The sequence below is a fragment of the Leiobunum rupestre genome, chromosome 1, assembly GCF_980474605.1.
Source record: "Leiobunum rupestre chromosome 1, qqLeiRupe1.1.hap1, whole genome shotgun sequence".
NCBI lineage: Eukaryota > Metazoa > Arthropoda > Arachnida > Opiliones > Sclerosomatidae > Leiobunum > Leiobunum rupestre.
In genome coordinates, this window is record NC_143384.1 from 17,442,015 (window position 1) to 17,457,673 (window position 15,659).

Genomic DNA, 15,659 nt, shown 5'->3' on the forward strand with positions numbered 1-15,659 from the left:
ATCATGGGTCTATACATAGAAATCTCATAGGTAACTAGAATGCTGCCGCCTACGGCCGAGCTTGACGCCAGTTCGCCTTGAACCTTCAGCCAATGAGAGGCCGTAGAGTGGTTCCGCCAAGGAGGATAATAATCCTCCTTGGATCCGTACTATAGCGGGAGATAGGTAACGTCATTCTCTCTGGTGACATTAAATTCTTGGCAGAACCACTCTTTGAGCTCTGATTGGCTGAGATCTGGCTATCGTCTGCCACGGCGTTTGGCCCATTTGCCAGTTACACGGCAGCATTCTAGTTACCTATGAGATTTCTATGGGTCTATATACCGATTTTAGAACAATCTGCGGTGGCGCGATCGGCGCGTTCAAAATTATCAGTGGCGGCGGCGTTTAGCCTTGGAATAGATAAACGGTTTAGCGGCGGCGCAAGCCTCTATGAATATGGACAGTAATTTGTTTTCATTTACCGTAACCATTTTTTTTTGTTAATAACAAACGTAATCAAATTGTTCGAATTCATTTTAATAAATAAATTGTATGACTCTGTAAATTATATATTTTTGCTTACATGCTGAGAGTTTGATATGTTTAGTACCATTTAATTTGGATAGATGGCAGCATTGGATCTAAAAAATGAAGTTTTCCTCCGTCTAGGACTCCCGAGTTGATTGAGTGTTTTTAGGAAGCGTGATTTACATTGGTATTTAAGAAAAGAGTAAATTAAAGTTATTTTAAAAGAGAAATTACACATTTTTCCTTTATTATTGTCGTAACTTCATTTGACTGCCTTGAGCCATGGATTAGTATTTAATCCATGCTTGAGCACTTCTAGAGATGAATGTTTTCTTGTCACATTTGCTTGCTCTGATCTACTCCGAACAATTTTCTTCTGTTCCATCTAGAGCTCTCGAGCGCTACGAGATCCCTAGAAACGTATTTCTATAGCTCACTCTCAGAACAAGTTATAACGCTGGTACGAGGTGAATTCGGAGTGAATCTAGAACGGTCAAATGGAAACCACTTTTTGATCTTCCGTCAAAAAATCCCTCTTTCAAAATAGTTTTATTTAGCCGATAAATTTAATAACACATTTGTTATTACTCTTTTGAATTTAATTTGTAGTACGATATATTTCAAAAACAACTTTTTGGTGAAGTCGAATATTTGGCCTCGATTACTGTTGGCCACGAATTTGCCAATAAGATTTGATTTTGTCTAGTTCGAGCGTATCTCGAGGCTTGATGATTTTGCTGGTCGTTTCCTAAACCAATGAAATCAAATGGTACGTTTTATTTAATTTAGCGGCTTATTTGGTCATACGGACTTACGACCTTAACGAAATACCCTTTAAAAACATTTTCTTTAGTGTTAAATTTTCAAAATATCCATGTGAAAACTTTCTTTGTTAGGCCTACTTCTCAGAGAATAAGCCTTGGTTTTCAGAAGCCATTTTTTGCTTCTAAAATCCTTTAGCAAAAAGTAAACCTCATTGTTGTAAACAATACGTTATGGTACGATTGTATTTGGTAATTCTAGTGTAAAATGTTTTTGTTGTCTTTTTAAAGTGTTGCTGATTTTAACATCGCAACAGTATGGATAACACAGATAGCAATAGCGGTGTAATTGGCGATTCATTTCTGGCTAACACAGGACAGTACGTCATTCACTCTGAAGGTACTCGTAATATGGTTGATTTCTTATAATTATAACATCAATACTAAATTTTGACTTATGATCCTAGTGGGAGATGGTGATGATGGCTTAGCTGTTGGTGCAGATAGTGGCGATCAGTCTGATAGTCAGAAAGACAATGATACTCCCCTCAGGGAGCAGGTACAACTGGCTGACAATGTATAACGGATTGCTCATTCTTATTTGAGAAATAGGCCAATTTTTGCAATTAAAGTGTTCTTGTCCCATCTTTATATCATTCTAAGCCTATTTAGACATTAAAAAAGGCATAGAAATTGTTTTAAAAACAATTTTTAAAATTGTTTAATTTTATATTAACAAATTAAATTCTTATTAATAAAGGATCGATTTCTACCCATAGCAAATGTGGCTAGAATTATGAAGAATGCTATTCCTAAAACTGGGAAGGTATTGGAAACCTTTGATCTTTAAAATATCCCTTTTCCCCCATTTTCTTTAAATGAAATATACCTATTCCCCTACTTTCTTTAAATGAAATATCCTTATTCCTCATTTTATTTATAAAATATCCCTATTTCCTGATTTTATTTTAAAAATGTCCCTTTTCCCATTTTATTTAAAAATATCGACATTTGCCATTTTATTTAAAAAAATATCCCTTTTCCCAATTTTATTTAAAAAATATCAATATTCTCCATTTTTAATTTATAAATATCTTAGATTGCCAAAGATGCGAAAGAATGCGTACAAGAGTGCGTAAGCGAGTTTGTTAGTTTCATAACCAGCGAGTATGTTAAATTTTGCTGTGTTATTTATAAAAACCCAAAATGAGTAACATTTGTTTTAATATTAATCAAATTCAGGGCCAGTGACAGATGCCACCAGGAAAAACGCAAAACGATAAATGGGGAAGATATTTTATTTGCCATGTCAAATCTAGGTTTTGATAACTATGTTGAACCGTTAAAATTATATCTACAAAAATATAGAGATGTAAGGCAGCTTAAAAATTTAATTTTAGTATTTTTGGGATTCTGAGTAACAAGATGTATTAACAATTAGGCAATGAAGGGAGAGAAAAATGTCCCCACGAATGTAACGGGGGATACGTCGATTGAGGAAATAGGCGATGAAGGATTCAGTATGTTTTGGATATGAAATTATTGCATGCAAATAAAATTAACAATGTTAATCGGGGTTCTCTTTTTCCTCTCCAATAAAAATAGCGACACAAACCATTACGGCTAATATGCTAACGGCAGATGGCCAACAAAATGTAATATACGCTACCGCTTATCCTGGACAGGTAGTATTGTTTTCAATATCAATTCCAGTTCTTTTTACAGGGTTGCCACGGTACCTGGAATTCCTGGAAAAGTCAGGGAATTTTAAAAATTACTCTAACGATCAGGAAATTTTTAAAACTAGTCTAAAAATCAGGGAAAAAGAGGGATTTTCAAAAAATTAGTCTAAAAATCAGGAAAAAGTCTGGGAATTTCAAAAAACTAGTTTGAAAATCAGGGAATTTTAAAAAATTAGTCTAAAAATCAGGGAAATGTCAAGGAATTTAAGTTCGGTTGCAAATAGAATAGGAAACATTTACTAAAATTTAGGGTTAAAAAATATATGATATTTTGCACAAAATAAGTCAGGAAAAATCCCCAGAGATGGTCAGTGAAAACCTGGAACAGTCAGGAAATTTGAAAGTGAAAAAAAAGTGGCAACCCGTCTTTAATACATACGCAGTATTAAAAAAAGCCATGTTTTTCAGATAACGCAACAGATTCACTTTGGTTAAGGGTGATTTTACGTAGGAGCCTTTTTAAAAATGCACCTTTATCGTGTTCATTTATCAAAATGTCACCCCATTTTCCCTCCCCTCAAAAAAAAACTTTTTTATAAGAAACTCATCCACTTATTAAGAGTAAATTAAATTTCTCATTGTTTAAATTTATATCCTCATTCTATACACTTACGATTACAAACTAAATATTTTAATTTTATTTTGAGACGTTTTAAGAAATTTTGATATTAATTGAAACGTGTAGAGACTTTTTGATATTAATTAAGACGTTTAGACTATTCAAGATTTGAGACGTTTAGAGACTTCGAGATTTGAGATGTTTAGAGACTATTCAAGACTCAGATTTAAGACGTTTTGAGATTGAGACGTTTAGAGACTACGCGAGACTTTTTGAAGACGACTCAAGATGATTTTCATCGGACCTAGTATGGTCTCGCGTGACAAACTGAATATTTTAAAACTTGATACCAAATATTTTGAAGATTTATAGGCATAAATTAACACTCGCAAAGTGATCCCGAAATAAGTATCAACAATATTTTTGGGTGAAAAACATTTACTTCTTTATACGGACCAGGACAAAAACAACACTTAAATTATTATAATAATGATTATGATTGCATACTGAGTCAATTTTTGTCTTAGGATACAGCCAAATAATGATATTAAAAATAGTCTATGAACTTTAATCGATAATGGCTATTTTAATGTAATATTTCACCTACTAGATTTAATCTGGATAGAAAATGGGGATACCAAATTAATCTAGGTAGTTTTCATTAATTTTTTTAAAAATGCAACATTAAAATGGCGCCATGCTCTTCTTAGTATTTTTCAGGGTTTTTATTTGAGAAGTTTTCCCCAAAAAAAGTTCGCTTTTAAATTTACAAGATTTTATAACTTATTGGTGGTATTACAGTCAGATATGGTAGTTATATGTTTAAATTAAATTTATCAAAGTTTTTATTTCCGTAAACCAGCAAGTCTAAAAAAAAACAAAAAGTACTTTTATCCATTTTTAAAACAAAACTTTTGAAATGATTTTTTTTATTTATACAATGAAAAGCGGGCTTGATGTCTTTGAAACTTCAAATTGACTCTTGGGTAATGGTTTATTTAAATTTAAGAAAGTTTGAAGGACTTCAAGCTTACGCGTGTAAAGTGTGTTTTTATTCTCTCCTAACATATTTTATTAAATATTTTCGCGTACGAGGGTAGTACACTAAATCCCCTTTTCTTAAAAAAAAGTACCACTTTTGCACATTTTTAGCACTGTTCTTTTCCCTGTTCACCATTACATACAGTTCCATCTAGATTATAAACAGCGAGTCTTTCTAAGTCATCCAAACTCAAATTCTTGTACGTGTGATCAAAATTCTATTAATAGAGTAAGAAAAATTAAGTTTTGCGCTTCTAATATATGTAATTTTAGAATTTTAACCTTTTTAAAATCCTCTAGAATTTTTCGTGTATTCTCTGGGGTATAATATTTCTCCAATGTTTTTTGTAGTTGATCCCAAAGTACTGTAGTGGGGGTAGCTTCGGGTGTGTCTGTTGGTTCTTCATTCTTTCGTAAGAATAAATGAAGTTTGTTTCCATCCACTATATTATAATCTCTTAAACATTGACCATCTATGAAAAACATTAGTTTTAAGCTAAACATTTAACTTTTGTATCTTTCGCAGTTTTTACCAGCTAGGGTTTTTCCTTTGAACACAAGCCTTTGCTGATCAACAGGAATATCAAGCTCCGTAGCTACTTGCTGCTTTATACTGCTGATCAGAGAGCTCGTGGACACCTAAAAGCATTAATGATGGATCATTTAAGTGAAACGTAATAGATTAGTGCTATTTTTGATTTCAATGTATGCAAATTAAGCGAAACTTATTTGACGTGGTCCTAGGCTTAGAGTTAAACAATTAGGCTTAATGGTTTGTTTTTCATTTATACCTCTAAGGAACATTCTTTTCCTTGGAGAATTTTGACCGTGATTATCATGCTTGTTTGCTGTAAGTTAATTACGAAATTAACTAAGAAACGACAAATTAATTCGGGTGCTTTAAGCGTAACTGCCACATCGGATATATTGTTTAGTCGCTTTTCTAGAAATGAGAGTCCATTTTGAGTTACGTAAAACGCTACTCGTACTCCTATCGTCTAAAATAGAAAAGGGAACTTATTTTTTTTTTTAAATTCGAGACCGAAACCTATTTAATGATAAATAACGGAGGCAACGTATTACGGATTTTCGCAAAATTAACAACAGATCTGAGGGAAAGGTTTGATCGGGATTGAAGATTCAAAAGGAAATCAAGTATATGCCAAAAATATTTGCGATACTTTCATACATTTATCTTTAAATCAATCAAAATGCGGCCCTTAGTTTTCCCTACAAAAGAGTGTTGGTTATATTTTTGGTTTTAAAATGGAAAGTATTAGAAATCAGAATATGGGGGCAATTGACGGATTTTGAAACGACGTTTTAGCGCGCGACACTACAGATACATGTCTTGGGCACACAGCCTTCTTTGCGTGCTTTTTTGACCATAACATGTAGATGCATTTTCACGCGCAAAATGAATTTTAAAAGCCGTCAATTCGCAAAATAAAGGTTGCGTAACGGCGTTTATTCTCCGAGGTAGCACCTAATATGATCTAGCATCTGCTACAGTAAAATTAAAAAGTCGTAAGAACCGTTTTTTTTAATAAACTTATCAAAATATAAGCAAACGATGTAAAAATTATATTTAAATGAAAGCATCATCATTATTTATGAAGTCAAATATACCAATAACGAAGAAAAACTGATAGCGTCTGTTTAAGGCGCTACCTATCTAGGTTTCAATGGTGAACCAAAAGGGGCGTGGCGATAGTTTTCGGTCGCGAATAGCATTAGGCTAGCGTACCACCTTCGTATATTTAGTGGCGAAAGTTCGTTTACTTTTTAGTTACAAAACTTAAACATAGATGGCGATCTCCGGTATGAGTGTAACGAAAAATCTTAAAAGCAGATAAACTTTCGCTACAAACTATGCGACGGTGGGTTGTTAGAATCTCATATTCTTATGTAACTTGAGTTCTCTAATGCAATAACGTTAGATACAATCACATCACTAAACAAGAGCATAATCTCTTTAACAAATAAGTCTGTCAGATGGTTTTAAAGCTGTATTTGCGTTGATCTCCATCGCGGCGTAACCGTTAAAACTATCTTGTTTAAGTTGGCTGAACGCCTCCAATCGCCAGATGGCTGGGATCAAATAATTTTTGTTATTCACGCTAAACTCTTCGCGAAGATTTTATTTCCCAAACCTTTTACTATCTATCGCTTAAAACGTCCCTTAAAAGCGTAACATCTTCCTAAGCAACCCTGACCTTCTTAGCCCGATAAAATAGCAACATCGCTTCTAGACGAAGGAAATAAGGGGCTCCTCTTTATTTTGAACTCTCGCCCTCCTCGCCAACTTATCACTAGATATTAATGGTCTACGACGATAAAAATATATCTCCAAGACCGCGACGTCTTTCTCTCTCAGGACTGGAGACACAACAATATGTCTTCTTAATATAGATGATCAGGAAACTATATATGTACACACTTGGAATGTCTAAGGAATACTGGTAGCCCTGATGATTCTCGTAGAAAACGGGCGTGGTTTACAGACACGATTTCGCTCGGGACGCGTTAAGCCAAACTCGGCGCGTAGTCGACATTAAGCCTTGTCTCGAATACAAGTTCATTTACCTCCTTAGCGCTTCTTCGACCATCTAAATAGCCAATTTTACACGGAATTAGACCAGTTTTCCGAAAATCGTGACAATTTCTACTAGATCTTAAGTGTAAGAACTAACCGCGATTTGTTAAATTCATTTTCTTTCCGCGGCGCGGTTTCTTAGCGACGGCGGCGAGCCAATGATTTCGAAAAAAACGCGTGACGTCGTCGATTCGACGTGGCATAGGCCCCGCCTGTTTCTCTTGCCGCTTTCGTAGCACGTTACCAATGGATCGCTAGACATTCCAAGTTTACGCGTATATAGCTTCCTGATATGATATATATTTTCGTTCCCGTATATTGTGCCGTGTGTAGGGAACCTCTCGAATCGGCCCTAACAATAAATTACTTTCGACGCTAACCGAAAGAGAAAATATATTTTATTTTTTTTAACGCGAAGAGAATTAAGGGAAGTTTAAACTTACTGCCATGTCATCAGGAATTTTTGGCAGTTTTCGTTAAAATTGACTCCCTGGGCCTAGTTACCCCCTTTTTTTCACAACCATTTAGATTTAAAAGGCAGATTTTGAAAATAAGAGAAGAAAATTTATCTAACCCCCAAGGCCTCGGCAAAAAAGTACAAAGAAATAACAAAAAAAGGTTTTTATAAACCTCAGGCATATTACGAACGGTGTGAAAGATTCTATTCAACAAATTCTGATTGTTTTTACTGGGTTAACAGTGCCTTGGTATAAGCCCAAATTGTTCGCATCAAAGCGAGAGGGAAAAGACGAGCAGCCAAAATAGGCCTTGGCGAAAAAATGCCAGCATCGCCCCCGTATCCTACCCACCCCCGTGGGGTCTTTTCCAGCCTCTGAGCATCCCTGTCTCTCTCTCTCTCCATCCTCCCACAACAACATCTTTTTCTGCTCCCCGCAGAGGAGCAGCATCTTACAGTCACAGACACATTTTAAAACCCGAGAAATACGTTGCGAACGCGTGCCGGCAAGCCAAGAAGTGAACTAAATTTAGACACCGGACCCCTCGTCCAATCGCAGCCTGACTTTTCGTTACGTCACCGTATTTAAAGAAGAGTCATTGGTTCATTTCGCGGGGATGATATTTCGGGAATAGGTGAATAATCCTAAAGAAACTTTTGCTATAGTTAGGCATCTAGTTGTTGGGTTCTCTTTTCGACCTAACGCCAAGGATTTTGTGGACAGAAACTTGGTTCTAAGGTAAAGATTTTTCCAAGCTAATTGTTTACTTTAAATTATAAATTAACTGTATTAATCGTGATGTGGTTTTAGTAATACTGGTTACGCTTTTAACTTCTTTAATTTTTTAAGTAATTACGTAATTTTGGTGTTCAATTTTGAACCTTATTAGTTTAAATTAAAATTAATTTTATCTCAGTCATATGGTATATTTACAGTTAAGTTAATTTAATTTTGACTAAAGACTGTTATTTAAATATTTAAATAACCTCTATTAATATTATCTAAATACCCGTTACGTAATTTCATCTTTTAATTGAAATAATTTCGTAGAAACTATAAAACTTTTTATTGCAGTGTAAATTAAATAATTTCCTTTTTGTTTTCGTACGCGGGGGTGGGGTGGTTAGGGCTGTCAAAACGGTTTTATAACTTCCTGAAATGTAGGCCAACTAAGCTGTTAGAAATTTGTTTCTGAAACCAAATAAGGTTTGTTCTCGATATTTATAAGTCGGCAAGCGTATTTTGTATTCCACGAATTTATACTTTATAACTTTTGCACGAAGATAAGAAAAAAATAACGCTTCTTTTGACTTTCATCTCCAAGAAAGGAGTATGAAATATTCACGCATTCCGGTTTTGAAAAGTTATGTAAGTGTTTAAGGAGATAAACAGTATAAAATATTCCCGTTATCCGAATTTGGAATGCATTACGTCTTTTTGATTGTCAGTTGAGCTGCTCACGACTAAAATCTCCGCTATTCAAACAGTGTAGGTAAAAATAATTACTATTACTAAAATAATACGATTTTGCGTTTGGTTTTTGGGATTTAACATACCAAGAACTAGCGAATAATGGTTAATATCGGACTGTATACTGACAGTAATGTTAAAGTTTTCTAGAGGTCGAATTTACTTATTTTTAGATATGCAGTCATTCAAGTGTTCTTTAAAAGTATTTTATTTTAATTTAATTGAAAATAATATTTTGTATTTTTATGTATAATATGAAATTCTGTACACGTACGGGTTAATCTTTGGCAAAAACGTGGTTAGACTCCCTTTAATTACATCGAAGAGGCATTTAATTCTTGAAAAAGAAATCATTTTTGAAAACTTTTTTCTACACGTCCGGCTAACGACTAGCTATTTCGCGTCTTTTTATATACTAAACGGGCCCCATCTAGCGGAGGCGACTTCAACCAGATTTTGACAGACACGTTTCAAATGTCAAATTTTGCGTCTATTTTTAGACGTCGACCGAGGTTTAGGTCCCCTTTACCTAACAATAATAAATATCACGCGATTTTAGTCGCTAAATATTATCGATTATTTACGATTCGAATTATTTTTATACGTATAAAGTCAACTTGAAAGTTGTCTTCTATTCCTTTTACAGGTTGCGAGTAGCGAACCTACCAACCGGTATTTCCATTCTTGCGGAAAGGGCGGGATTTCATCGATCGAAAAAATGCAGACGAACAGTTCAAAACAGGCTACGGCCGGGAAAGAGGAGGACGAAGATCAAATGGAGAGGGAATTAGCGGACGATGCGAGTTCGTATTATTAGATTTTTATTACATAAATCGCGGTTTTTGCGCGCAGTTTTGCGGTTGATAAAACTTTAACCCTTGGCTTATTTTTTTTTACGCAGTATGGAAGCGTATTCAACAGAATACCTTCACAAGATGGGCCAACGAGCACCTGAAAACGGTCAGCAAACAGTTAAACAGCCTCGAGACCGACCTGGAGGATGGTTTGCGTCTGATAGCTCTGATTGAGGTGCTTTCGGGCAAGCGTATGTCCAAGCATAACAAAAGGCCCACCTTTCGATCTCAAAAACTGGAAAACGTCTCCGTGTGTTTGAAATTCTTGAAAGAAGACGAAGGCATCAAAATCGTCAATATCGGTAAGTCCATTTTTTCGCGTTCTCCGTTAAAACATTTTTTCCCTCCCGCAATGAAAGGCGCGCGAAATCGGCGAAAGGGTAATATACAAATAGCGGTTCACCTTTCGTATGCAAATTACCGCGTCCATAGGCACTCGTTTTTTTTCACAATTTCGCTAGAGATAAATATAAAAAAGTACGGCGTAAAATTGTAGTGGCTGTAGTTTCGCGTAAGACCCAGCCCATCCTGTCAAACGTAAAAGGCCCTTTCGCTTAGCTCGAAACACTAAATCCATATCCTGGTTATGTACCTGGAATTCGGGATGAAGCTAGCGTACTTGACTATGCGGTGCAGGTACGGTCGAAACGTCCGCTTAACCTGGCAGACCTTAGAAGAAAGCCAATTTTCTATCTTAGATTTTCCCCCCTCTTTCTGGGGTTTATTAGATTGTAGGAGGGTTCGTTTTTTTCCTGGTTTTTCCGAAGTTATTTTTCTTTCTGGTTCTTTTATAGAAAGCGCCAGTTGGTTTTTATCGAACCGATTTAGTAATTAACCGTTAAATACTCGTTTCCTAAGCCTAATTAATTTCTGATAACGATTGATTTGTATCGCTTAAAATTGTCTTTTTAAAACACCGTAAGGGTAATTTAACGCTGTAAGATTAGATGGTGTTACGGATTTGGCGAATGAAAATAGATTTTATAAAAATGAAGGCATATAAGTATGCTATCGACAATTACAATCCAAAATTCATTAATATCAGAAGCTTATAATGTTTACTTACGAGAGAAGTAATTGAAATTAAACGTGTAACTAAGTAGGTTCGAGGTAGTTTTCAATGGGAGTTATTTTCCCGATAAATCGCGGATTTATAGTTTTTATACACCGTATCGCGACTGAAAATGTATTTATGTTGCGTAGGTATATATGAATTTATATTTTCCTGATGAAATAATTTCAGAAACTTGGTATTTTTATTTATTTATAATTCACTATTTTTTATTTCGTAATATCGTATTTAAAAAAATGGATACTTCTGTAGTAAGAGCTATATCATTTACTTCTGTTGATATGTTATTTCACCTTTCCACGTTTTAATAAGATGAATACTTCTGTATTAAGAACTACATCATTTACTTCTGTTGATATGTTATTTCATCTTACCACGTTTTAATAAGATGGATACTTCTGTAGTAAGAGCTATATTATTTACTTATGTCTTATGTTGATATGTTATTTCATCTTTCCATGTTCAAAACGACTCGCACAATATTATCTACCTGATTGTGTGTAAAAGTTATAAATATATTATATTATATTATATTATATTATTATATAAAGGCATAAGTAACATTATAGTTATAAGTACGACACTCAACGATTTATGTTATTAATAGTATGTCCTTTGCAAAATTACTGCCAGGTTACTGTGATGGCGATAAAAACGCTTTTAAATCACAAACGAAATGATGGCTTACAACAGTCAATTTTACGTTTAGCTTCAATAATTCATTATTTTATTGTTGTAAGCCTTTCAATTTTCGATAAACCTTGACTGATCTACCTGTCAAAAAGGTTGCCCCATTTATTTGCCGGTTCCAAAGATTGTTGACAATTCGCGTTGAGTTGTCAGTCCTTAGCCACGTAGCGATTTATATTATTTTAATCATAAGTAACATAATAACAATAAGTATGACACTTCCTATTGCTTTAATGCTAATTTTCCAACCGAACTTTTTTTCGGCACTGATACTCTCTTCAAGCTGTGACTTGGACTCGCGATTTACCGTTTTGGATGACTACGTTTTGATAAAAATGTAAGCCTAATATCCGAGAGCACGTTCTGGAGTCGCGAGGGGCTTTGGCTTTGTTTCGAAGCCCGCGTGCGAATCACGCGTGATAAAAAAACACGAGCTCGTGGCGCCGAAAAAAACTTTTTTTAATTTTTATCATTTTAGCCTAGTATTCCGCCTATCTATCGGAAACCAGATATTTCGGTTTAGCGGAAGTCTCGCGTATTTTAGACGCTAGAGGGCTCTGTGCTGAGAAAACATCTTGATTACGCAATAGCTATGAAAATCAGTTGGGTTGTAAATCTCCTTAATTGTCATACTTATTGTTATTATGTTACTTATGTTTTAATGAAATAGTTATTTTTATAAAGTAACGTGGCCTTCTTGTTTACATGTGGCTCTTACGGCACAGTCTCTAACTTTCACAAGCCTACGAGCGCGCGCTACAGTCGGTTTCTCTAGAGCGCGTGCAAATAGCTCTCGCGAAGAATATTCTAATAAAGCTGTGTCTTGTGACGTAAGAGCAGCATTTAAACAAGTTGGGCAAGACCACTTTATATTTTATAAAATCAACTATTGTGTGCCCCCCTAAACCAAAATCCTGGCTACGTAACTGGTATCTTCCCAAATCTGAGTAATTTTTCACAAACGGCTTAAAAGGAGTATGAAACAACGATATGAACATTTTTGCCAACAGGTTTAACAGAAGCTGTGGTTGATTGGCGCTAGTTACGTTAGAAACAAGTTTTAGCGCGTGAAAGCAGAGGAGTTTTTGATTTATTTCGTATTCCCTTTAAAACGCTAATAGTTTGGTTTCCTAAAACGCTCATATTTTTTATTCTTCATTATTTTATTTATTATTTATTAGTTTAAACTAATATTGCCCCCCTTAATTTATTATTATATTAGTTTAAATTAGTATTGCCCACCTTAATTTATTATTATATTAGTTTAAATTAGTATTGCCCACCTTAATTTATTATTATATTAGTTTAAACTAGTATTGCCCACCTTAATTTATTATTATATTAGTTTAAACTAATATTGCCCACCTTAATTTATTGTTATATTAGTTTAAACTAGTATTGCCCACCTTAATTTATTATTATATTAGTTTAAACTAGTATTGCCCACCTTAATTTATTATTATATTAGTTTAAACTAATATTGCCCACCTTAATTTATTATTATATTAGTTTAAACTAATATTTCCCACCTTAATTTACTATTATATTAGTTTAGACTAATATTTCCCACCTTAATTTACTATTATATTAGTTTAGACTAATATTTCCCACCTTAATTTATTATTATATTAGTTTAAGCTATTATTGCCCTAATTTTGCCCAAAATTCCTTAAAGTTAAATAAATTCCAGGGCAGGGTTTTTGATTTAAAAAAAAACGTTTTGATTTAAATCGGATTTTTATTGATTTTAATAATTTTTTTGATTTTTAATGACTTTTTCTAAAGTTTTATACCCGTTTTTCTTGACAAATTGATTAATAATTTGAGTGCGGCTATAACTTTAAGTCGCTTGATGACTTGGGCCTAAGGTGATTATTATTATTAGCCTAGCTTTAACTATAGTTTAAATTAATCTTTATTAAATTGAATTAATAATAATAAAATTTAATTGAGTTTCTCTGAATTGAAATTTCTAAAGAACCTACTTGCGTACATAGTATATGTGATTTAAATCAATGATTTTTGTAAACAAAATCACTTGATTTATATCACTGATTGATTTAAACCTGACAGCCTTGTTTTAAGGCCAATTTAAACCGTAATACCGGCTTTCGTATATCGCCAACTATGTCTGTCTTTCCCTCAAAAAATAATTTCCACCCACATTTACAGGGCTCCCAGAGTTCCTATAATTCCTATAAATTCCTATAATTTCAATATGCTCCTATAATTTCCTATTTTCTCAAAATTGTTCCTATAAATTCCTATTTTTTCGAAATTTTCTAGTTTTTCTATAGCTACATCCAGAAATTCCTATAATTTTAAAAATTCCTATAAATTCCTATTATTTGGCTAAAAATGTTCCTATAAATTCCTATTTTTTGGCTAAAAATGTTCCTATGCATTCCTATATTTTCAATGAAATTTCCTATAATTCTTATAATATTTAAAAAAAATGACTGGGAGCCCTGCATTTATACACTCCCTTTAATTGAAATTAGGTCGCATTCGTTAAAAAGCATAACCCCCTTCATTCATATTTTAACACTATCAAACCGCATAAACACTTAAAGGGCTCGACACTGGGTAGCGGTGAAAAAACCCCTTTACTAAATCAGTAAAATAAACAAATTCTCGAGAGAAAAGCTAACAGTTTGCATTTTTGTTAAATTACATCACCATCCCTGTATATATTTCTACCCCGCTTCTAGAATCTCGTTAGACTCTACACCAAATTCGCCAGTCTGATGCATTTTTAATGGTCTAGGCTCGGAATTGAACGCGCCAAAAAAACAACCCCAACGGTAAAATAATGAAGCCAGCGTCTAATTAACGCAATCAACGTTAATAAAAATTTCCTTCAGTTTTTTATCGTTTTATTTCTCTACCGGGAATTCGCTGCTATCTTCCCGACGCCGATCGTTTTTTGCGCCGCCGAAAGTTTTTGAATGGCGCGCCGCCGATGGTTTATAATATAAAATTTGGTTTAACGCCGCCGCCGATCGCGTCATATAAACGCCGCGCCGCCTTAATAATTGGTTCAACGCCGCCGCCGATCGCGTCATATAAACGCCGCGCCGCCTTAATAATTGGTTCAACGCCGCCGCCGATCGCGTCATATAAACGCCGCGCCGCCTTAATAATTGGTTCAACTCCGCCGCCGATCGCGTCATATAAACGCCGCGCCGCCTTATTAATTGGTTCAACTCCGCCGCCGATCGCGTCATATAAACGCCGCGCCGCCTTATTAATTGGTTCAACTCCGCCGCCGATCGCGTCATATAAACGCCGCGCCGCCTTAATAATTGGTTCAACGCCGCCGCCGATCGCGTCATATAAACGCCGCGCCGCCTTATTAATTGGTTCAACGCCGCCGCCGATCGCGTCATATAAACGCCGCGCCGCCTTAATAATTGGTTCAACGCCGCCGCCGATCGCGTCATATAAACGCCGCGCCGCCTTAATAATTGGTTCAACGCCGCCGCCGATCGCGTCATATAAACGCCGCGCCGCCTTAATAATTGGTTCAACTCCGCCGCCGATCGCGTCATATAAACGCCGCGCCGCCTTATTAATTGGTTCAACTCCGCCGCCGATCGCGTCATATAAACGCCGCGCCGCCTTATTAATTGGTTCAACGCCGCCGCCGATCGCGTCATATAAACGCCGCGCCGCCTTAATAATTGGTTCAACTCCGCCGCCGATCGCGTCATATAAACGCCGCGCCGCCTTATTAATTGGTTCAACTCCGCCGCCGATCGCGTCATATAAACGCCGCGCCGCCTTATTAATTGGTTCAACTCCGCCGCCGATCGCGTCATATAAACGCCGCGCCGCCTTAATAATTGGTTCAACGCCGCCGCCGATCGCGTCATATAAACGCCGCGCCGCCTTAATAATTGGTTC

General features: G+C 35.4%; 3 protein-coding genes across 6 annotated transcripts in view; 2 read left to right on the plus strand and 1 right to left on the minus strand.

The window, feature by feature from the left end:
* Window positions 1-937: 937 nt before the first annotated feature.
* On the plus strand, window positions 938-3,649 carry Nf-YB (nuclear factor Y-box B). 3 transcript variants are annotated; one of them, XM_090175928.1, is made up of 9 exons: window positions 938-1,279; window positions 1,563-1,671; window positions 1,739-1,848; window positions 2,032-2,097; window positions 2,371-2,438; window positions 2,514-2,643; window positions 2,713-2,791; window positions 2,877-2,956; window positions 3,422-3,642. In XM_090175928.1, exons 2-9 carry the CDS (start codon window positions 1,590-1,592, stop codon window positions 3,446-3,448), a joined length of 642 nt encoding a protein of 213 aa, XP_090032054.1. In that variant the 5' UTR covers window positions 938-1,279; window positions 1,563-1,589; the 3' UTR covers window positions 3,449-3,642. The 3 variants fall into 3 exon arrangements, with proteins under 3 accessions (XP_090032054.1, XP_090032063.1, XP_090032069.1); XM_090175937.1 differs by lacking the exon at window positions 938-1,279 and adding an exon at window positions 1,344-1,476 and having other exon boundaries at window positions 3,422-3,646; XM_090175943.1 differs by lacking the exon at window positions 938-1,279 and adding an exon at window positions 1,378-1,508 and having other exon boundaries at window positions 1,589-1,671; window positions 3,422-3,649.
* Window positions 3,650-4,070: 421 nt separating this feature from the next.
* LOC149961211 (ubiquitin-like protein 4A) lies at window positions 4,071-5,581 on the minus strand. Its single transcript, XM_090175953.1, has 4 exons — window positions 5,405-5,581; window positions 5,147-5,252; window positions 4,896-5,086; window positions 4,071-4,831 (listed from the first exon to the last, which is right to left on the minus strand). Exons 1-4 carry the CDS (start codon window positions 5,450-5,452, stop codon window positions 4,721-4,723), a joined length of 456 nt encoding a protein of 151 aa, XP_090032079.1. The 5' UTR covers window positions 5,453-5,581; the 3' UTR covers window positions 4,071-4,720.
* A 2,720-nt stretch (window positions 5,582-8,301) lies between these two features.
* Window positions 8,302-15,659, plus strand: part of cher (filamin A protein cher) — a 90,992-nt gene continuing 83,634 nt past the window's right edge. For both annotated transcript variants that reach the window (XM_090175848.1, XM_090175859.1), the window contains exons 1-3: window positions 8,302-8,405; window positions 9,784-9,940; window positions 10,039-10,293. In XM_090175848.1, the coding sequence (XP_090031974.1) occupies window positions 9,856-9,940; window positions 10,039-10,293 (340 nt within the window). In that variant the 5' untranslated portion in view covers window positions 8,302-8,405; window positions 9,784-9,855. The remainder of the gene's footprint in view (window positions 8,406-9,783; window positions 9,941-10,038; window positions 10,294-15,659) is intronic.

Coding starts and splice junctions, on each gene's coding strand:
- Nf-YB (XM_090175928.1), top strand. CDS start 1,590: ATGGATAACACAGATAGCAATAGCGGTGTAATTGGCGATTCATTTCTG. Junction 2,644..2,712: donor ATCTACAAAAATATAGAGAT/GTAAGGCAGCTT, acceptor ATTAACAATTAG/GCAATGAAGGGAGAGAAAAA. Junction 2,792..2,876: donor AATAGGCGATGAAGGATTCA/GTATGTTTTGGA, acceptor CAATAAAAATAG/CGACACAAACCATTACGGCT.
- LOC149961211 (XM_090175953.1), bottom strand. CDS start 5,452: ATGATAATCACGGTCAAAATTCTCCAAGGAAAAGAATGTTCCTTAGAG. Junction 5,253..5,404: donor GAAAAGAATGTTCCTTAGAG/GTATAAATGAAA, acceptor TAATGCTTTTAG/GTGTCCACGAGCTCTCTGAT. Junction 5,087..5,146: donor CAAAGGAAAAACCCTAGCTG/GTAAAAACTGCG, acceptor TGTTTTTCATAG/ATGGTCAATGTTTAAGAGAT.